This window comes from Sander lucioperca, chromosome 16, assembly GCF_008315115.2.
Source record: "Sander lucioperca isolate FBNREF2018 chromosome 16, SLUC_FBN_1.2, whole genome shotgun sequence".
NCBI lineage: Eukaryota > Metazoa > Chordata > Actinopteri > Perciformes > Percidae > Sander > Sander lucioperca.
In genome coordinates this window covers 28,332,919-28,356,006 of record NC_050188.1, presented here as the reverse complement: position 1 = coordinate 28,356,006, position 23,088 = coordinate 28,332,919, and the positions used below count along the sequence as shown (strand labels likewise).

General features: G+C 41.2%; 1 protein-coding gene across 2 annotated transcripts; it reads left to right on the top strand.

The window, feature by feature from the left end:
* Positions 1 to 434: 434 nt before the first annotated feature.
* On the top strand, positions 435 to 13,846 carry LOC116035712 (replication protein A 32 kDa subunit-like). 2 transcript variants are annotated; one of them, XM_031278995.2, is made up of 9 exons: positions 444 to 643; positions 731 to 771; positions 854 to 991; positions 3,056 to 3,172; positions 3,278 to 3,331; positions 3,460 to 3,567; positions 7,901 to 7,999; positions 12,314 to 12,411; positions 13,678 to 13,846. In XM_031278995.2, exons 1-9 carry the CDS (start codon positions 631 to 633, stop codon positions 13,757 to 13,759), a joined length of 750 nt encoding a protein of 249 aa, XP_031134855.1. In that variant the 5' UTR covers positions 444 to 630; the 3' UTR covers positions 13,760 to 13,846. The 2 variants fall into 2 exon arrangements, with proteins under 2 accessions (XP_035849068.1, XP_031134855.1); XM_035993175.1 differs by lacking the exon at positions 7,901 to 7,999 and having other exon boundaries at positions 435 to 643.
* Positions 13,847 to 23,088: the final 9,242 nt, after the last annotated feature.

The following is a 23,088-nucleotide window of genomic DNA, read 5'->3' as shown; positions in this document are numbered from 1 at the left end:
TCTTCAGCTATCCTGTCAAAATAAAGGCCTAAAAATAATCTTAAAAAAAAGGAACACAAGTTAATTTCAGTTTTAGTTTGTCGGTAAATCTGCACCATGTTTCGAGTCACTTGGCGACTGAAATCTTGAAGTTCCAGGAGATGCCGCTGCAGGACTGAGATGAACACCACCTGGAATATCCCACCAATAATAGATCTGAACTCACAACCAGGCAAACTTCTTCTCTCACACTTTTGTATGAACAATTTCTGCCCTGATGTCATTGTAACATATTTTGAAGAGATTAAATGAAGTTTTATCACTTTATTCACTGTTGAATGGATTCTCAATGAAAATACATTTCAAATGCTAATTGAATTGCTTTAAAGAAATGTAGCATGCAAATGGCTTCACAACTGTCCAGTTCCTCCTCAGCCCATGTTCTTTGGTCCTGCACTGCACCATGGGTAATTGCTGTAATTCCACACACCTGTTGGCCCAGCATAATGAAGCTGCTAGCACAGTTAGCTCTATTCTCCCAGTGCTTCCAGCCTGACTGTTCGTGTACTGCCTTCTGACGGTCCGGAAGTCTCGAGGTTTTGCTCTAAATACCTGTAGCTGCCAATGTGACAATATTGAAGATATTTTGTCATGTGGAACCAAGGTAAGTTGGCAAATATAGAAGTCACCCCAACAAAAAAAACCTCAAGTCTTTGTTTGAATATGGTTAGCATGTTTTGCTTTTCCACAGCTTGCAGTCAGCCCTCGGATGGGATGCCCAGCCACAAAGCAGTGAGTTCACTGGTACTTTTGTCTTCTGTCCATAAGTGAAATACTATGTAAGGGCCTGAAGAAAATGTGTTCCTTCATGCAGACTGTAATGGATTCCTTCTCCCTGATGTTGCCACAGAGGACAACTCTTCTGATTTTGCCATGCACAGTGTCTCAGCTGCTGTCTGCCTCTCGGGGCAGCGACAGAACCTTTACAATCTGCAACTGGGAACTCAACCAGGTATATGCATTGGGCAGCAACAGATTAATGTAAAGCACTTTGGGTTTCTGTGTAATGAAGGTAGGTGCTATACATATGAAATAAAATTGCCATTTCACATCTATAATGTCACGACAAGTGGCAAATTCCATTTGCTGATGAAGAACATGTGATATGATCGAAAGCTTGAGAGCACATTAAATAGATCTTGAGGTGAGACTGGTTTGCCAACTGCTGTTTCCGGAACTTAAATAATGACTTCAATACTTTAGCACTAATACAAATTAGTTTAGGACCTGGACATGGGTTGGGGCTTGTTGGTATTGACTTGGGTAGTGACACGGGACTTCGTAGCCAAGACTTGAGACTTGTGTGACCATAGGTGCCGATTGGCCTTCTCCGTGGGTGCTCGGACCCGGAAGCACCCACGGAGGAGACCAAACACCCATGTGCGCCAGCGTCCACCCAGCATACACTGCGCGCCCATAACACAATGTCGCAAAACAAGTTGATCCAACCACTCTAAACTTTATAGAGTCAAAAGTTATAGCTTTAATGTGATGGGCTAACGTTAGACGCACTGTGGCAGGTGAATGAATCATGTGCAAGGCTGCAAGAAGCAACCCTTTCCTTGTAAAGGAGTAACATCAATGGTGAGTGAAAACTAAATTCGATGTTTAATATTTAGTAGCAGTGTGGGCCTAATGTGTTGCTGGTTAATTGACTGTATTTTACGGCATGCGTTTGTATGTATAAATGGGCACCTATGCTTGTGACTTATGAAACAATGACTGGCCCACCTCTGGCATAGGGTTCCTATGTGAGTCTGTAAAGGTCTATAGAGTGAATGTGGAAATGTCCAGACTAATTAAAAGTTTTGATTTGGAGGGGTGGGGGGGATATTGTAACATTCCACTATAAATGTGACAATGGATGTTAAAATAAAAACTTTAAAGGCCATCAGTATGTTTTTTTTTTTTTTGAAATGGTAAATGATGTACCAGTCGTGTGTTCTTGGGTGTCTTTCAAAATCCTGGCAGTATACTTCTGCCTTTTTCACTTGTAGGCATAGGCGTAGATTTCAGGGGAGATGCAGGGAGTATGTAGCCTGGCTCCGCCCTCCTAAGTATGTACGCTCAATTTTCATTTCCCTTCAGTACTATGTCTGGGTTTGCAGTATATTCTTGGATTTTCTCCAGCCAAATATTTGGCGGTCCAATCAGCAAACAGAGGGAGTGGCTGAGAACGATGACGTTGAGGCCGTGCGCTAGTTTGAGTTGTAATTCCGTAATGGCGGCGGAGAAAGATGCGAGCGAAGCCATTCGGTCCGTAGTGGCAACGCTGTCGAATATCCAGAAGTTAAAGCCTTCTTCACCTTGTCGGTCTCCCCTCTTGTTGCACATGCGCGTGACATACATCACAACCAAACGTTAGCGATTGGTTATGGCAGATCCAATAGTTTTAAACTTCAACAGAGTACCCGCCTTCAAGGAAGTTAACACTTGTCAATAGAGAGAGGCCAGACTCTCTGTACAAATGAAATGGACCAGAGTCTGATAGGACCAGGCTAGGGGGTATGCCCCCCCCCCACCCAATATTTAGAAGAGGTAGATTTGTCCCCTTAAAATAATATGAAAGACAACCCACTCCACAAGTTAAAAATAACCTTTCAGGACGCTGTGTCTACTTTGCAACATTAGGGGGTTAAAGAACACAACCGGAGTGTGAAAAATAAAAATGTAATTTCATGTCTTTCAAATAAATTTAAACTTTTGAGCTTCTGGCTTTAACAAGGTCTCATTCTCTAACATATTTGTTCTTGAGCTGTACATGATTCCTCAAAAAAAAAATCCAAAAACACGTGTGATGTTCTGAATATGTGACAGTTTTGAACAGTAGAGGAGAATAATACTTTCCTTCACATAAAGACATTGGTACCATAAATTGTTACATTAGAATGCAGAAAATGAGTTTAAAACAAAATCTATGCCCTTGCTTGTAGGAACACATGGAATATGTTAAGTTGCCAAAGTCTTGAATGGAATTTGGTCTGAGGATAACTTGTTGTGCTTCCTGTCGCTGCAGGTGTCTGTAGTGGGCATCATCCGAGGATCGGCTCCCTTTGTGACAAACATCCAGTACTCTGTGGATGACATGACTGGTCCACCTTTAAATGTGAAGCAGTGGGTTAACACAGAGGCCAGTAGCATCAACAGGAATCTAGAAATCATCTAAAGAAATGTGCACTTTTTTGCTAAATAATAAAGTTTCAAATTGTGTTTCTCACAGGACTGTGCTCCGGCGAGATGTGCTTCTCCTGGAACGTATGTGAAGGTGACCGGAACCCTACGCAGTTTGGATGTAAGCAACACAAACAAAAGGTTTAGAGATGATGGGCTTTAAAGGGACGTGAGCATTGATTTTTGTGACAATATCTGTGCCTCCTCCCTTTTTTTTTTTTTTTTTTTTTTTTTTAAATGTTGCATTAGGGTCAAAGATCATTGTTGGCAATGGACATTCGTTGTATCAAGGACCTCAATGAGATTACGTCCCACATGTTGGAAGTAGTACGAGCACACATGCAGCTTTTTGGAAAGGTACACGAGCTCGTGGAAGGTTTCGACCATGTAACAGAGATTCTACCCTTGATTTTTGTGTAGGCCTATTGCATACTCGTACGGTGGCCGTGAGAGCTCAACACACTGCAAACTAAGAAAACATGCAAATAGCCTTCAGGAAACCTCATCAACGTACAAGCTTAGCGTCGCCCAATACGATTGTTATTGGTTTAAAGTGCCCATATTATGAAAAAATCACCTTTTCTGGGATTTGGGGTGTTATTTTGTGTCTCTGGTGCTTCCACACACATACAAACTTTGAAAAAAATCCATCCATGCTGTTTAGAGTGAGATACAGTTTCTGAATGTGTCCTGCCTTCAGTCTCTGGGTGAGCTGTTCAAAATCGGCACGGCTTGTGACGTCACAAGCCAAAACGAGTAGGCTAACCGCAACCATTAGCTCGTAGCGTTAGCATGCTAACGCTATGGCTAACGCTAGCTTGCTAACGTTAGCATGCTACCTCGTTCTCAATAGCAAAGCACTGCTACAACACACACAAGTTCACCATAATCTACAAAAGAACTACTTCCATGTGCGCCCTCATTTAGAAGTCTCCCAGCTAATCCTGCCTTGTAACTGACCAAAGTTGTAGAAACAGCCTTTCTTTTACTGTCTATGGAGCTAGCTAGCTGACATGATCTACATCTGAGCTACTGGGCATGTGCAGTGCAATCAAAGATAGTACAGAAGAAGAAAAGAGGTCTCACTCTGTAGCTAAAACAGAGACCAGCTGAAAAGAGGATCTGCAGCAGTGAGAGAGAGCGGTGCAGTACAACACAAATATGGTGTTTTTTGAAAATTAAACCATGTAAACCTATTCTGGTACAACCTTAAAATACAATTATGAACCTGAAAATGAGCATAATATGGCTGCTTTAAAGTAGGGCTGTACCGAATTCCATTTTTTGAGCTTCGGTGCTTTTCAACAGCGAATATTCAAAGCTTCGGTGGCGGCGAGATGAAGCGACTGCTTTGTTAGTACTTGTGTTTCATTTTTTATCTTCGTAGTGTTAAAAACCTTTTTACAGTAATGTTACGGGACTTGCGCGCTGCGATTGACAAGTCTGGTCGGGTTGCTTTTTCTCCTAAAGTTGGTTCGGACTTAACTTTTTGCCGCAGGTATTCAAAACAAACGGAAACACCTGCGTTTTTACCGACTGTCTGACGGGTGACACCGATGCAGTGTTTGCGTATGAATGTTCAGCCAGCCAGCGCCTTATTGTATTGGCGTTATACACGGCCGTAACTAACGTGTTACTGTGTTGACGCCAGCAGACATTTAGCAAGCAGCTTAATCCTGACAAAACACTAGTGGGGGGGGGGGGGGGGCTCCTAGATTATATTAATGTATCCTGTTTTCATTAGTGTTTACCTTTTTTAATAATACAAATTGTAATCTTTTCTGTTTTGTTTTCATAGAAAAAAAACTTTTGTTTAAAGTATAAGTGGCCTAAAAATAACTAACGTGTTTGTCAGGCACATTTCATCTGATGAAATGATTTTCCCTTTCCTTGTTAAACTACAGCGCTGATTTGACCTTACATAATCAGGTAATCGAAAAGTCCCCTGTAACTCTTGTTGCCTGTAATTTATTCATACTGAACTAGAAGATGTTGCCCCACTATACACTACACATAGCCTGCATGTGCCTTAAAGCTCCCATGGCATGGAAATTTCACTTTGAAATTTTTTAACATTAATATGAGTTCCCCCAGCCTGCCTATGGTCCCCCAGTGGCTAGAAAATGGCGATGGGTATCCTCCTCTAACTTTGAGAAAATGAAAGCTCAGATGGGCTAATCTGGTTACCTCCCCTTTCTCTGCTTTGCTCGTCCAGAGAATTTGGCCCACCCATGAGAGAGAGAGAGAGAGAGAGAGAGAGAGAGAGAGACCTCATGGCTTGAAAACAAGCGAAGCATGGCAGTTGGTCAAGGGCACACCCCCACCCTCCACCTTGCTCCCCCTCTCTCCTCCTCAATAGCATTTAAAGCTACAGAAATGGCAGATTCTAAGTAAAGCTCATTGTGGGACTGGCTCTAGTGGTTGTAATTCTGCACCAAGGCTGAATTTTCGGGACGAGACCACTGAGGCCTATATAAAAGCATCCAAAAAGCAGCATGTCATAGGACCTTTAAGGCTGTGTTTGCATGCAGGTTTTTTTTTAAAAAGAAATTGAAAATTCGAATCCCAAAATTGAAAATCAAATTTTCAAACCTACCCATCAAACAAATATTCAGATCCAGCCCTAGTTTAAAGAAATGCTAACAACCCAGAGCATTTTTTTCTCCTATCCCAGAATGTATGTGTGGTGTAGCCAGACCTCCTTCCGTGGTGCTGTGGAGATAGCTCTGTCAATGTGAGACTAACAGATAGCTGGTTCATAATCTATTAATGGCTACAACAGGCGCTGGGTGTTTCTCAATCTCAAGAATGCAAAGAACTGACTTGTGTTCTTGGGGAGAATGTTCTTGCTGGTTGTTCTTGGAAGAATGAACCCGCAAGGTCACAAGCACAGAAAACTCTGTTAACAGTTTGAGATGATGCGTTCTTCCTGTTATTGCTCAACCCCCCCAGCACAGAGGCTACCTGCAGGGCTCCAAAATAACAGCTAGAAATAAAAACCACAACAATATAACCACTTTGTATTAAAACAATCTCCGGACAAGAAAACCTCATAATGCTACAACTATTGCAATAATATTGAAAAATTAAACTTATTGAGCTTTAATGTTATTGTTTATGGTTTAGCTCAAACACCCCTTACTTATTCAAGAGTGGAACGCGATCCCTACTATTATTAGTGTATTAGTTTAAGTCAGTTTAAATTAAAAAATAAGTAGGCATATGCACTGGTGTGTCCTATGTGTCCCTATACGTGTTATGTGATAATTTCTATATTATTGTAGTGCACTGTATATGTCCAGGGACAACAGATGGAAATTAGCAATTAAAATGATAAAGGTTGGTGTCTCTCCTTTAGTCTACATAACATGTCATAGCATGTTACTACTTTATGTACAACTGTTGATTTATCATACAGACTGAAACTCAACTTCTAATAAATCAGAAAACAAATACACCAAAAAAATGAACTAAATACTAAATCTAATGTATAGCCTATGGCATAATTTAAACAAGTCTCCCGAAAGGGGTGTGTGTGTGTGTGTGTCTCTTTCTTTCTTTCTTTCTTTCTTTCTTTCTTTCTTTTTGGAGTTTAACTCCAAAAAGACAGCTAACCACAGGTTCCCGTTAATCTTATGATGGACATGTGTTGTGATATTTAAACAAACGATAAGTCAACGGCGAAATAAAAGCCTCTTATTTACGGGACCGGTCTAAAAGACCTCCCGCTTACAGCGGGGTCTCCAAGCATGACTCTCCAAGTGATGAGCTAGCGGCCCCGGCAGGCGCAAGCTGGCTGTCGCCTCACTTCATGGAGCTCCTCAACTCCGAAAACTTTGGAGAAAATTGTCAATTCGGCAAAGATTTGCGCAAGACTGCCTATATTCGAAATCTAAACCGTTCATTTCTCGCCTAAATCGTTCTCAGAAGTGAATTTAGTGATGAATAAGATGTCGAAAATTGTTAAAATTGTCCCGTTTTTGGTCTGTCTATGTACCGGAAACCCGACCATCATTGAATGCCGAAATGAATGTTGGGATACGGGTGCTGCAAAGTTCTTACAAGTTACCAACCAATGCATCCTCGATAAAATGGGCGTGTCAAGAACATTTCGGGGAATCTTAACTGTTCTTGGTGAAATGCGAACTTGTGTATTGGGACAGTACTTTGACAACACGAGATGACGTTTCACAGAGACACAAGAACACAAGTCAATAGAAGAACACAGATTGGGAAACGCCCGTTGTGTGTCCCAGCCTTGTGCATCACTTTTTCATATCCCCTGCAAACAGTTTCCATTGTGCTGGAGCTTTCTGTAGCGCTTTTTCTAAATGCTGCGCATGTGTCAAGTCGATTATCTATCTATAGATCGGGATTTCTCTGTCCCTGTGGCCACACACATGCGCAGTAAATGAGCACTGTTCTAGTGTTTTCAAATGTGTTGTAAAATTGGTGAAGAGGTTTCTTCATCTCTTTATGTTGTGTCTATTTGCGTGTGTTTTCTTAATTTTCAGTGCGTTGAGCTCTTAGGGCCCCCGTATCCTTGAGTTAAGAGTTGCATTTGAATCATTTCAGGTTCAGGTATTTTGTAAATGGCCTCAGCTGGCCTGATTTTGGTCTCTGCCCTCTTAACACTTGTAAGACTGCAAAAACCCATTTTTTGATTTTTCTCCGTGTTATGTTTATCCAGGCATTTGATGTGAATATGAATACCACTGTCGTCAGCCATGGTGGCAATGAACATCCTAAAGGTGTCTTACCAAATGGTTTGTCCACCATCCAGGGTCAGGTAAGTGAAATGGGTTTAAAGGTTCAGTTCACCCATTGTGTTCCCCAATTTGTGTTTAGTCCTCATTTCCCTAGTCTATATTGACAACGTTTCATTTCCCGGATTGTTCCGGTGCCGCCGGAAATTCTGCCCGGATGTCCCTAATTTTCAGCTGGATATCCGTTGCCTTCCTCTTTCTTTGTGTTGGCGTTCTAAATTCCGGTGGATTTATGAGGACTATGACAGGTAGTAATTCTTTAAAGAGATTGGTTGGAATTGGGTCTAATGAAGATGTGGTGGCTTTAGAGGCGTAACTATGTTCATGAATGATTCGGGGGAAACGGGGTGAATTGGGTGAGAGTGCCAGTGGGTTGGGCTATTGAGTCTGTGTTAGCCTCAGTGATTGAGGCATCAGTCATATCCGTTATTGTATTTCTAATGAGATCAATTTTGGCCATAAAGAAAATCTAAAAAGTTTTTAGAAGTAAAAGTTGACTTTGTTACAGTGCTATTACGTGTGAGACTGGCGACTGGTTTAAAAAGAAACCTCGGGTTATTACTTTTGAAGTTAATTAATTCTGAATAGTAAGCTATCCTGGCACTCAACATTGCTTGCTTATAGATCTTAAAACTGTCCATCCATACAAGAAGGTGGTCCTCTAGTTTAGTCGTCCTCCATTTTCGCTCAAATTTCCTGCAGCTCTTTTTTAGTGTATGAATATTGTCACAACCATGTGGCTAGTTTAGACCGGGTTCGTCTCCGAGTTTTTGGGGGAGCGACAGAATCCAATGCCGTGGTTAAGGCACTGTTAACACTGTCAGATCAGCAAGAATGTCTGGTAGAGTCTGGGCCATCATAGATTTGGCAGTACTGTTGATTCAACGATATATATGAGTTCCAGGGTCAGGACACATTAGGATATTAAAATGGACATTAAAAAAGATACAAAAGTGATCTGAGATGGGAGTCTGCTTTTACTCCGCGTGTAAAAACTAGATCTAGTGAGTTCCCACAGTTATGAGTTGCACCATTCACATGTTGGACAAAGTCAAGGCTATTAACTAGGTCCATGAATTCCCTAGAGATCACTGTCATTAATATGTAGGTTAAAATCACCCATTAACAGCACAGTGTCATATTTAACCAACATGGATAGCAAATCTGAGAATTCCGAGAGGAAATCGGAGTTGTGTTTTGGGGGCCTGTATATTGACAGAACAAGGGTGCTTTGAAGGGCTCTAAAAACAAAAGCTAGGTATTCAAAAGTGGAAAAGTGGCCAAATTTACGTTCTGTACAGTTACTGGCATCGGAGAAGATAGCGGTGATCCCACCCCCTTTTCTCCCTTGACTTGCCGAAAACAAGAAATTGTATTCTGGGGGGGGAAGCCTCAATGAGAAGTTTTGTGGCAGTAGAGGATAGCCAGAATTTAGTAAGGATAAAAAAACTAAGTTATGCTCAGTAACAAGGTCATTAATGTACACAGTTTTACTGGACAGTAATATTATGTTCGGTAGTGCAAACTTTAAGGGGTCTGGGGGCCTTACAGCAGAAAGTGCAGACGTAGACTGTGAAGGCGCAGCTCCCCCGAAGGACAGTGGCAGCGCCAGGCAAGGGAGCCTTGCCTGGCTTCTGTTCGGGCGCCTCTTCCTGGTTCCGATTATGACCGAAACGGGAGAAATCGGTGGAGGACAAAATGTCAGGGGTGGGGAGTGTAGGCTGGTTAAAGGGCCTTTACTTTGGCAAGTTGCTAGTCAGTCTAATCTAGGTGGGAGGTTGACAGCAATAAAATTAGTGAAATTGGAAATTAACTGTCTAGACCCTTTTCTGTTAGGATGTGGCCCGTCTAATCTGAATAGCTGTGGTCTCGACCAAAATGTGTCGAAATGACTAATATAGGCCAGGCCTGTCGCTGTACAGAAATTTCGAAGCCATTGATGCAGGCTGAATAGTCTACTGAAGCGTTAATTTCCATTTGTGATCGTTGGCACAGGACCTGTCAGAATGCAGGTTCTCGACAGTAGAGGTCAGGCGCTCAAACTCCTGTTGAAGTTTCATCGATTGTCTTGACATGACGTCACACGTACCAGCATGGACAATCACGGTGTGCAGAGGGATGACGCTCAAGTAACAGTGGGAGAAGTTTGATATAGTTTTGGACCTTACTACTCGAGAAACTGTAAATAATGGCACTAGGAAGGTTAACAAACCTAACAATGGAGTCCCCGATACACACGATTTCAGGGGCCTCGCCACTGCAATTCCTGATTATCGGCGAGTAACAATTCACCTTGGTGACCACATAATCGTTTTGTATTACCTATTTTTATCAGCCATTTCACACAATTCAGAAAAACAAATGTACAGGAACTATAGGCTTGTATTTATAATATTATGAATGAAATGTGCTTTTTTTGGAAGAAAGTTGAGGTGTGACTGACTTTAGGCCACTAATTCCATTAGAGTATTGCTCTCTACAGTGGATCCCCCGTTCCCCCCCTTATCCGGTCTATTTGGGAGACCCAGAGGTGAACTGTCCCCCGCGCCCCTTTCCCCGTCTCACACAGCTTTTGTGCACGGCACCTTCTCAGTAAGCAGGGGCGCCTGTAGCTGCAGGGGGCACCAATTTGCCAATTCCCCACACAGTGAAATGATGGATAATCAAGGGGGTAAACGAGCATCAGAAAAGCGTACCTCCTATGGGGAAATTCTGAGGCTGACAAACCATCACCTTCTGCTAGCATTCCATTGACTGTCATTCATTTTGACGTCACTTTGACAGAGAATAACTTTACATCTGAAGCGTTTAAAGACTCTATTTGTCTATTGTTTATTTCTAAAGAAACACGACAATGTATAAAAGGCTCCATTACCTTGTATCTCACGTTATGGCCCTGTTGCAGCTGTTTTTGTAAAAATAGGCTAACGATTGCATCATGACCACGCGACTTTCTGTTGCACAGTAGAGAAATTACCGTATAGTCAGGAGAAGCTCGCAGGCAATCGGGGGGGATGTGGAGGCATACAGTCAAGGGAGAAGCCCATAGAGAGCATATTTCAGCAACGTTTTGCTCCTGCTCCTACGCTCATGGACAGCTCCTACTCACGCTCTGTCTCTGCAAGATTGAATGATTGAGATTTCTCTTGGCACAGCTACCAAGCGATCAAGCTCAGTTGGAGGCTGCACTGCTCAGCCATCACCGGAAAAGTGCTTCTAATTGACTTCACTGGTCTCCGTCGAAGTCTATGGCGTTGCTGTGTCCATTTCTTTCACTGTCTATGTAGATAATGGAAAACAGGTTCGCGGCGCAGAGGTTTTTTTTTTTTTTTTTTTAAGTGCTAGTGCCGCCCCCAATGTATCATGAATAAATGCTGCCCAGGGCGGCTGCCCGCTTCGCCCGTGCCAGAAAACACTACTGGTTGTACTAACGTTACTCGGTACGTAACGTTAGCTTAGACCTCACAATGCCTTGTGTTTCTTACTCCCGTTAAGTTATTGTTCATAAGACGTGACATGAGTGACACATGCGGGTAGGCCAAGGCGAGAAGAGGGATATTAGCTAACGTTAGCCAACATATTTATAAAAAAGTCACATTCGAATAGTACTGTAATTTCAGCATTCGAATAGTATTTTTTTTTTTTTTTTTTTTTTTACTATTCGAATTATATTCGACTTTCGGTATTCGTTCAACAGCCCCACCTCATCACATACCCTTCACCATACCTAGAGATTGGCATGGGGTACTTTCCATAAAAACATCTCTCAATGCAAATCAAACCAGCTATTAGGCTAACTGAAATAAAACCATGCCAATCTCTAGGTATGGTGAAGGGCATGTGATGATGTGGGGCTATTTTAATTCCAAACGCCAAGGGAACTTTATCAGGATGCATAGTATCCTGGATCCATGAAATAACTGGCCTTTAAAAATAAAAATCTGCCTGCCTCTATGGGAATTTAACATAGGGGTGTACTTACTTATGCCCCCTGTATGTTAAGGAAGAACATTTATTTACGATACATTATTCATTCACAAAGAAAATTGGTGTCCTTAAAGGTTGGATTTTTTAATGAAGGCATTAAGATGAATTTCCAAAAGATGATTTTTTTTATCGCTCTTTTTAGTCAACTTTAGCATGGGTTCATAAACTTCGTTTTAGAATGCTCCACAGTAGTGTCTTTTTAGGAACTCAGTGAGGACAGCTTTCACTATAGAAAATATTCCATTATAAAGACACTGATGACAAAAATGATGATGATGATGTGCATTTAGTGAGATGCCATATGACGGCACCACAGGGTTGGAAAGTAATTGGTTGATTTCCTGTGTAAGGTGATGCATGTGATCCGGAGGTTCTCTGTCAGCGATATTGGCATCGGGTTCCATGAACTGCAGTCCCAGCTGAACTACCTCAGCATGGGAGACCTCAGGTACCTCTTGACCTCACTCATCTCTGGATAGAGGCACGCTGGGTGATGATAGGCCACTTGGACCTAGTCCATATCGACGACGTTCCACTTCCGGGATTATTCAGATAGCGCTGGATGTCCGTCACCTTCCTCTTTCTTTGTATTTGCATTCTAACCTCCGGTGGATTTCTGAGGACTATGGTTAACTGCTCCTCAGATCTTTGCAGGGTAAATCCAGACAGATAGCTAGACTATCTGTCCAATCTGAGTTTTCTGTTGCACGACTAAAACTACTTTTAAACGTACTCAAGTTCCACCAAAACAAGTTCCTTCCCGAGGCTATTTTGCAGAGGCGCTGTCATTGTGTCCGCTTAGCGCCACCCAAGACGATTGTGATTGGTTTAAAGAAATGCCAATAAACCAGAGCACGTTTTTCTCCCAACCCGGAATGCTGTGTGGGCTAGCAAGACCCTCCTCCACAGCGCTTTGGAGGAAGGTCTGGCAATGCGAGACTATGTGGGACCCAACACAAATCTCGTGGGAGAGGGTGGTTTTAACAGGGACTGCGACTGGGAGCGGGCTGTCCAAAAGTTTAATAAGATAATCAGCAACGCACACGTTGCATCCAGTTCAACACCAGCCAAACGCTAACACGCGGTGCACGGCCATGGAAGGCTTGTATCATGTGGACACGCAGACAGTTTTGTTGTCATTACTTAGAATTCCTAATGGGGAAGACAGAAACTACGCACTATAGCTTTGAGAAAACAGTCCCGCACATGGCTCTAGCACGGGCCTCCAGCGCACTGTGAGCATGCACGGAGACATTTATGCTTTATTGCAGTATTATTTATTGCAGTATTCTCCAAAAACACCAGAGGGCGTACACACAAAATAATCTGTGAATAAGCAAGAAGTAGTAGAGAAGAAGAGATTGTAAGTAAAGGAAAGCAGGCTGCCTGGCAACAGAAGTAAACGCATCCATGATAAACACTGACGTACCGCGCAACATTACATTTATCTACTCTAATTATTAACGTGACGGGTTTATCTCCAAATCGAAATGACCGTCGACCCCTCGATGTTCAAACACTCTTCCATGACGCCGTTTTTTTAGTTTTTACAAAGCGATCTCTGTTTTTCCACACTCTCAAGCAAAATCGACCAATCACCGACCATCAACCTAGCTCTAGCCGTATCACTCCACATACTGTACACTTTATTATCTGATACTGATTGTCAAACAGACGCAACCTAAATCGGCAACCTGTCTCTCTTTCCGTACAGAGCGTCCCTGACGTTTCTGATAAATGAAGGCCATGTCTTCTCTACCATTGATGAGCATCATTTCAAGTCAACAGAACATTAGCGGGCTAGCTGGAGGCATCACAGTCCTGGATCTGATCAGGATGTACCCACATTTTTGGAGTGACATACATCTTTTTTTGGTTAAATTTAGTAAGTTATAACTAGTATTGTAGCTGATGGCTTTGTTTGTCTTGGTCTAAATATGTTATACCCTGTGGGATTACATAAACATATATAGTGCATACAATTACTGCCCTGATGTATTGCTCAGGCTTCTTTATGTTTGACCATGCGCTATATATATATATATATATATATATATATATATATATATATATATATATATATATATATATATATATATATATATATATATATATATATATATGTGTTTTAATTTCTAAGTTGTATATGTGTGCTGAATGTGTCTGTACCCTGCAAATGTTGTCATGTTTGCTGTATATAAAGGGACTGTGATTCATCATCAGAATCAATCAGAATACTTTATTGATCCCCTCGGGGAAATTATTCATTTGCAGTTGCTCACAGTCAGTTTCAAGGTAAAATAAGAGTTGTCTGTAGCAGGTCTGATTTATATGAAGTGATTCTTGGTGTCCGTAAATGTACTGTAGACATGCTAAGCCATATTGGCAGCTATGGATCATTCTCCATATACATTTCTTTCACAGATGACAAGGGAGTTACAATCCCAGGTGAAAACATTGTGAAACATGTAATTGACTGATCATACAGGTTTTGCAGCGTTGTAGGCACTAGGGCTGCACCAAGTGGTGGCTAACCGCTAGCGCTGCTGCTAGCACCGCTAGCAGTTAGCCACCTCGTTCTCAATGGCAAAACACTGCTATAACACACACGAGTTCACCCTGATCTACAAAATAAATTGTATAGAACTACTTACATGTCCCTTGTCTGCAGGTATTCCACGCAAAGTTGGAATTGCGCCCTCGTTTAGAAAAAGTCTCCCGGCTAATCCTGCCTTGTACTACTGAAGTTGGAGAAACAGCTAGCTGATGTGGTATTAGCTAAAGTGGTTAGCACACACCAAATGTTTCGGCCAGTGACGTAGAAAGCCCTGCCGATTTTGATCACCCGGAGACTGAAGGCAGGTTACATTCAGAAACCCGTATCTCACTCAAAACAGCATGGATGTTTTTTTTTCCAAGTTTGTATGCGTGTGGAAGCACCAGAGACACAAAATAACACCCCAAATCCCAGAAAGTGATTTTTTTTTTTTTCATAATATGGGAACTTTAAGAAAGAACCTCAAACAGCTGTAACAATGTACACACAATTGTCATGTGAACTGTTTGCAGATAGTTTATTTTCTATCACAGTACACTAGTATTAGTGTGCATCTTTTGTTATGCACTACTACCATTATAGACTCATTTAAATTTAATTTTCCCTTAATTTTTTAAGTGCATGCCAGATCATCTATGAGCAACCGAAACCCCTTTTGGACAGTGAAATCTGGAGAGGCTGCATCTGACAAGTCTATGTAACCTTCTGAAACACTCAGGAATACTTTAGGCTGTGATTGGCCAGGTGTACAGAGGTGTGAAAGTAAGGCCACTTTGTGTTCACTACACACACCTACTTTATTAACCCTCTGAGGATGAAATACGCGGCGGTGCATCCAAACGATGTTTAACAAAACTACTCAAAAAGCGAAATAACAAACTTTCATTTCAGACATTTATTTACTATTTTTAACCTAAGACTTTGGTAAACTCATTTCAAGCACCACATACAACACATAAGTTAAGGTTTGTTTTCAAAAGAGATTTGAGGACTTTCGAAAAGCCAACTCCAACGTTTCAGCTTTAGCGTCAAATTATCTCTTTACACATCGCTTTAGGAAAAAATTGGGTCTCTCTGTACGGAAAGCTGAGTTTGTTCTGAACATTTTGATATGAAACACACGGGGATCAGTTATATGCAAATACCTTAAAAAGGTACATTTAAGAAGATGTGTGAAATTGCCGTTCAGACCTCAGAGGATTTATCACCTTTCATTTGAACCATGAATGATTTCGAGAAATAAAATATATATCTACTAAGTGGATTAGCACAACATTTTGTAAAGACATTCATTTATTTATTAATTTATTTGACAGGGACAGTGTACATTAATTAGCATTTCTGCAAATGCACCAGAATTAGCCAAAAGGCTATTTTTCATCCGTTGTCCCTGGACAGATCTTAAAATTGTCTACCTAAAATAACACAATAAAAAGATTACAGTGAACAATGCAAATATAAAAAGCAGTAAAATAGATATATCTCCTCATATCATGTTGATAAATACAAGTTTACCAACATACAGACATTATGTTAATAAATAAAAAATTAAAAAAAATTAAAATTATACACATTAACACCACAGAGACACAAGTGGTAACAGGTTGGGTTGAGTGAAGATACGTATTCTTATTAGTGCTGACATGTTTGATGTGATATGAGCCAGATTTTTAGATGTTTTTTAAACAGAGTGTATGTGGTAAGTTCTCTGATATTCTGAGGGACAGAGTTCCACTCCTGCGCTGCTACGACTGAAAAGGCACTCTGACTAAAAGCACTTTTCCGTAACGGAACAACACAGTCTCCTCGGGCCGACCCTCGTGTTACTCTGTGTGGTGTTTCTGATGTTTACAAACTGAGTGGGGGAGAAGACAGACCATGGATGATTTTGTAAAACAGACATAGGTTTGAATACTTAATGACATTTTCCCAACTTAAGAACTTATGCTTTTGTAAAATGGCACAATGATGATACCTAAATGTTTTTTTATCCACAATTTTGATTGTCTGTTTATAAAGTGACTCTAAAGATTTTAGTGTTGTTTTATTTGCCTGTGACCAGGTTGTAAGACAGTAAGTGATATGAGACAGTACCATACTGTACATGAACATTTTTGCTGCCTGAAGTGACAAGTTAGATCTTATGAACCGGAAATTTGCGATATTGAATTTGACTCTGTTGCAGACCTTTTTTATCTGTGATTTAAAAGTTAGTTTAGAGTCTAGTATGATGCCTAAGTATTTGAACTCTGACACAACTTTTATTTTTCCCCCTGTCACATAAATATCTGCCTGATTATTTGCAGTGTTTGATTTCGAAAAGAACATTGAAATTGTTTTATTTACATTAAGTTTTAAGCAGGATTGATTTAGCCATTCAGAGACATGGGCCATAGACTGTGTGAGTTTTTCAGCAACTTGTTTTATGTTTTTACCATGGGTATAAATGACTGTGTCGTCTGCGTACATCTGAATATGGACGTCTGGACAAACAGAAGGGAGGTCGTTTATATAAAGTGAGAATAGCAGTGGCCCCAAAATAGAGCCTTGAGGAACCCCCGTGGACATTGCGAGGGGCGGTGAGTGGTAATCACTGATCCTGACTGACTGAGAGCGATTCGATAGATATGACTCTATCCATTTTATTGCATCTGCGGAGAAATTAAATTTACTTAGTTTGATTAACAATATTTTATGGTTTACAGTGTCAAAAGCTTTTTTTGAATCGAGAAACACAGCTCCAACCACGCCACCTTTATCCAGTAAATGTTTGATATTTTCTATGAAAAAACAATTTGCAGTTTCCGTGGAGTGTTGAGTTCTGAAACCAAATTGCATTGAGTGAAGAGAAAATGTAGTGGTATTCAAATGTGTTATTATTTGTTGGGAAATTAGTTTCTCTGCGACTTTTGACACTGTAGGTATGATGCTGATTGGTCTGTAATTGTCCACTGACAATGGATCTCCATTTTTGTGGATTGGAACAACAGCAGCTGACTTCCACACACTTGGAAATACTGCCTCAATAAAGGAGAGATTGACAATTTTGGTTACTGGTGTTAACAATGTAGAACTAAGTTCTTTCAGCATGCACACATCTATGCCAAATATGTCTCTAGTTCTGGAAGATTTTAGTGTTTTTATTGTCTGTAAACTTCAGATTCTGTGACTGTGCCTAGGTTGAAAATTGGCTCTGAGTTATTTATCGTACAAATATTTAGATTGTCAGATGGTAAACTTTGGGCAATAGTGGATACAGATTCAATAAAAAAATTATTGAAGGCATCTGCAACTTTGTTTGTATTATTTGTAATTTGTCCATTTATCTTAATTTCTAAAAATTGTTTCCTTTTTGTGTCTCGTCCTACAAGTTTTTTAAGTTGGTTCCAAATTGTTTTAGAATCCCCTTTTGCATTTTCTATTATAGTCAAAAAAAAATCTGCTTTGGCCTTGCGTATAGCTTTAACAGTCTTATTCCTCAATGTTGTAAATAGATTTTTAGCACTAGCTGACTTAGTTTTAATTGCATTTTTTAGCGCACGATCCCTTTCTTTCATTAGTTTGAGTATGTCCAAGTTCATCCAGGGAAGTATGTTTTTATTGTGTTTGTGTTTAACTTTACAGCTAAAATCTTTAATTGTTCTCTCACTTGTCGTCACAAAAGATTTAGAGTCCATTTCACAATTTGTTCCCAACAATATGTGATCCCAGTCAATCTGCTGGACAGCACTATTAAATCCTTCCTGGCGGTTTTTTGGGATTCCAACAAACTCACGCTCTCTGACAGAATAACCAAAACTCTTTTTTGAGAGCTTTCTGGCCACAAGGATCAAATTGTGATCAGAAAGACCAGCTAACATATTGTATGATTTAAATATTCTCTCAGGTCAGTTGGTAAATGCCAAATCAATCTGGGTGCTGCTTGATGTGGTGATTCTTGTGGGCCCTTTGATCATTTGGACTAGATCAAATTTATCAGTTATTTTTTTAAGCTTTTTTCTACATGATGTGTCCTCCCAGTTTATGTTGATATCACCCAAAATAATGGTCTCTTTGTTTAAGTTAGATTCTTTCAGTAATTTTTCAAACTTTTCATAAAAAGTGGCATCATGGTCCCCTGATGATGAATCCTGATGATGATTTTTGATGATCCCCTGACTTTTTCATTGGAAATATCTAGGTTCAGGATGAAATTTCTCAACTACTAGATAGATGCCATGAAATCCCCCACGATTAATTATAACTTTGGTGATCCTCTGACTTTTCAACGCCATCAACATTTAAATTGTCCACTATGTTGGTTTATGACTAAAGACCTTCCATCAGCCTCAGCTATAGTGTTAATGAGCATGCTAACACGGTATCTACTAAACTATGGCGAACATGACAAACCTTTCCTGATACCTTTTAGTGTGATAAGTATGATTTATGGTCCTGAGGAGGCACCACACAGAGCTTTCTCTGTAGCCTACATAAGTGGCCTGAAGTTTATACTTGTGCGTTGGTGTGTGCTTCAATCGCTTTAACAAAATAGCAGGGCCGGCATGTGTGCGTGGGGAGTGTGTGGTAGAGAGAGTGACGGTGATTAGCTTACCGCCTCTAGAGTCATAGTGAGAGAAACAAAGTGTCTCCCCTGTTCTTTCTGACCACGGTGGGAAATCTGGAGCAGGAAAAGTTAACCCTCTCCTTGATTTCATGTTTATGGAGAAGGAGAACCAGGAAATGAGTCTGGGGGAAATGCAACGCTACCAAGCCACGGCCGAGCGACGTGTAGTTACAATTTTTCGAGAGGTGCACGTCCGGCTACGGCGTAGGTTCGTATCTCCACGTACCTCCGTACGTATCCACGCCGAAGATTTAATGCAGAAGCACAAATCGCGCTTAAGTAAGACTGTTCTCCCCTGAAAAACGCCCTCATTTGTTCAAGCAGCAAGTAGTAGTATTTAGGCCGTAGTATTTATGACGGGAGCAAAGCAGGTAATGAAGTACAAAACGCCAATTTCCGCGTAAGGAAGAAGGTATGGGTGGTGGATCGGTCAAACAAAAGACTTTCACCCAGGAGACCGGGGTTCATGTCCCGTTGAAGATTAAAGTAAATGGCAAGTTTCTTTTAACTTCAGGGAACAAACAGAGCAACTGGAAGTTAAGTTAAGTGTGATTTTAACCCAAACCACGATCTTTTTCTAAATTTATACTAAGTAGTTTTTGTGCCTAACCAAACTGTGACAGCTTCACTTTAACAGGTTAAAAACTGTGACCGTTACGTTCTCTGGTTTAGATATGAGGTCGTATTTCCTGCCACCGCTAGGGGGCGCTAATTTATTAGACGCTCCTGTGGGTCGTATTAGAGGGTAGGAATAAACAAGCTATATTAGCCTCACAGAGCCCCTAGCATGGCAGTCGGCCCTTAAGGGGTCATAATGCAGGTCTATGTGCTATATAAATACTGTAGAGCAGGGGTCACCAACCTTCTTGAAACTGAGAGGTACTTCATGGGTACTGAGTCATACAAAGGGCTACCAGTTTGATACACTCTTCTACAAGGTGGGAAACAGATAATATCAATATTCAATTTTCATTTTTAGAACAGGCCTGAGGGCTACTCATGTGGTCCTTGGGGGCTACCTGGTGCCCGCGGGCACCGTGTTGGTGACCCCTGCTGTAGAAGTATCAAATTCCACAGAGAAATGCACACAGCCTGTATTCAGAAACTGTGCCTTTAAACGAGCCGGCAGGACTTGCGTGCAGTTTTGATGTCACAACTTAACTATACATATATAGGTAGAAAGTGTCGCTACGGTGCCGTTACTGTCATTCCCCAGCTGCAATGAAGGTGCAGAGACTCTGAGAGCGCATATGTGGAAGACCAAGAAATGCAGACCAATCAGAGCAGACTGGGCTGTGTAAGGAGGGGGGCTTAAAGAGACAGACGCTAAAACGGAGCGTTTTAGGTATATTCAGACACAGTATGAGAATTATTTTTTTTGAACATTAAAGCATTAAAACATGTTCTGGTAGAAATCCAAAATACATGTCTGAACCTGAAAATGAGTGTGATATGGGACCTTTTAAATAAAATTATCATTTAAACAGATTTCTTCTAGCCACTAGTCCAGGTTGCGGGTTAGATGGAAGACGATTGCAAGCTGCTCCTAAAATGTACACTTGTGAACGCTTGAAACTTGATGAGAATGTATTTAGTCTCTAGTCACAGAACAGATGCATTCTGGTCCTTTTTAGAGGATTTTCCACAGAGAAAAATTTAAGTAGAAACAATCATTGCAATTTTTTGCTCTGCTATTTGTTTCTTCTCAATGTCTCACTGTTGTCCATGATAACAAAGAAACAAATACAATGGGCATTTGGCCCTGGCGTGTCTTTTTTAGCGCCTGGGACTTTCCTGGGACAAATACGCGTGGAACCACACAAGCCCCAGCAGGGTAGACTCCAGAATGTGGTTCAGGGCGTCTACGTGGGTCTACATTGTTAGGGAAAAACCCCAAACTCAAAGCAGTAGCGCACCAGGGGAGCTGATGGCAGGGGAGGGTGAAGAGCTGAAAGGCCTGCTGGGATTGCCTGAAGAGCCAGATAGATGTCTTTGTTTGCTGCTGTCGGTTCTCAGCAGGGTCTTAAAAAAAAAGTCTGGATTGAAAGAAAGCCAAAACTCCTCATTGTGAGCAGCTTCAAACTGTGAACGAAACTGCATTTCTTGGGATCTGACAAAGCTGAAGATTGACAGCTGTAGAGGCATTAATAATTTATAGCTTATGCTGGTTTTCTTTATAGACAAATTATTTTATGCCTCTTTGGCTCATATATTTCTCCAAAACGTTGAATAAGATTGTGTTACTCTTCTGTACTAATGTGGGTTCCGAACCTGGGCTGCATGGACATCCAGACGCAAGACAGAATAGAAAGTAAAAACTTTATTTGTATAGCAAAAAAAGTGGTGTACATTAAAACAATTAAAAACAAGATCCATTATTAAAATATAAAGGAGGAGGAACTCCTATGTGTCCTTCAGTAACGAAGAGGGAGTGAAGTCATCAATCCAGCTGCGTACTTAAATATTCATACAGCGGTTTGTGTGATATCTTACAAAAACACATACATGTGCACAAGCTGTGAAACCGGTACGTGACCCTTACGTGACAGTTACATTTAGGCACCCAAGCGGGGTTAAAATAAGTACTTCAGTTGTAACTACAGTACTTTATGTTGTGACATTGAAACAAACATACAAACATTTAAAAAACAAAACATTGACTGTTGGGGCCCTATTTTAACGATCTAAGCATACGGTGTAGAGCGCCTGGCGCAGGTGCGTTTAGGGCGTGTAGGAATCCACTTTGGCTAGCTTGGCGGCGGAAAAAAAGGGTCCGTGCACCGGGCGCATGGTTCAAAAGAGTTGTACTTAGTGTCTTCATTAATCATAGGTGTGTTTTGGGCATAACATGCAATCAACCAATCAGAGATCATCTCCCATTCCCTTTAAAAGCCAGGCGCGTTTGGACCTTGGAGCATTGCTGTTATGATGGAGGATTTGCACCGTAATATTTTTATGTTTAATCTTTTGCATGTTTGTGTGCTGCTGCGCTTCCCTGTGTGTGTAACAAGCATAGTGTACGCACGCTGTGCACGAGCCTAGGCGCATTTTACTAATGCTCTGTTAAAATAACAATGAAATGCTGCGTTATTGACTTTAGACCAAGTTTTTGTTGGTCAATGATGCGATCACTTCCTGCTGCCTCAAGATAGCAATACGCCAAGAATGCACCTGAACACATCTCCTTGTAAGACCAGCACGCCCATGGGCGCAAAGATGGGCGCAGGTGCATTTGCTATTTAAACGACATGGGCGCTGGACGGGAAATTGACAACTGCGTCGGTCTTAAACTAGCAAAGACACTTGCGTCGGGCTTTGCGCTGCGCCGGGTGCAAGATAGGGCCCTGTGTTTCACAGGGGACACAAACCAGTCTCCTGGGTTAAAGTCCTGTGTTTTTGGACCCATCCACCACCCTGACCTTCTCCATACGCAGACTGTGACGCTTTCATACTATGTCCAGTGATGGGAATAACGGCGTTATAAACAACGGCGGTACTTTTTTCAGTAACGAGTAATCTAATTGATTACTCTTCCCATCTTAATAACGTCGTTACCGTTAAGCGCCAAAAAATACGGCGCGTTACTATAATTGAAGCTGTTTTTTTCATCAGAACAACTAGATCTCTGAGCCGACGATTGGCTGAGGTTGAGTAAAATTTCACGGTAAGCCAATCAGCGGTAGTGTTGGGCGGGTGTTCGAAAGCACGCATAGTTGGACACACAACGAGTCAGTCAACGAGAGACGGGTATGGCGAGCCCAAATAATCCAAAAGTAGCCTTCTCTAAATGGAAGTATAGCCATTACTTTTCCCTCCAAGAAATTAAAGGATTGCACATTAATCGTGGAATGCACATTATGCCCTGGGCATATCCACGTCGGTGTCAAATAATTCAAACCTTTAAATAACTATCTGTAACATGTTTTCTCAAATGTGTGCAAATGTTCTCATACATACATACA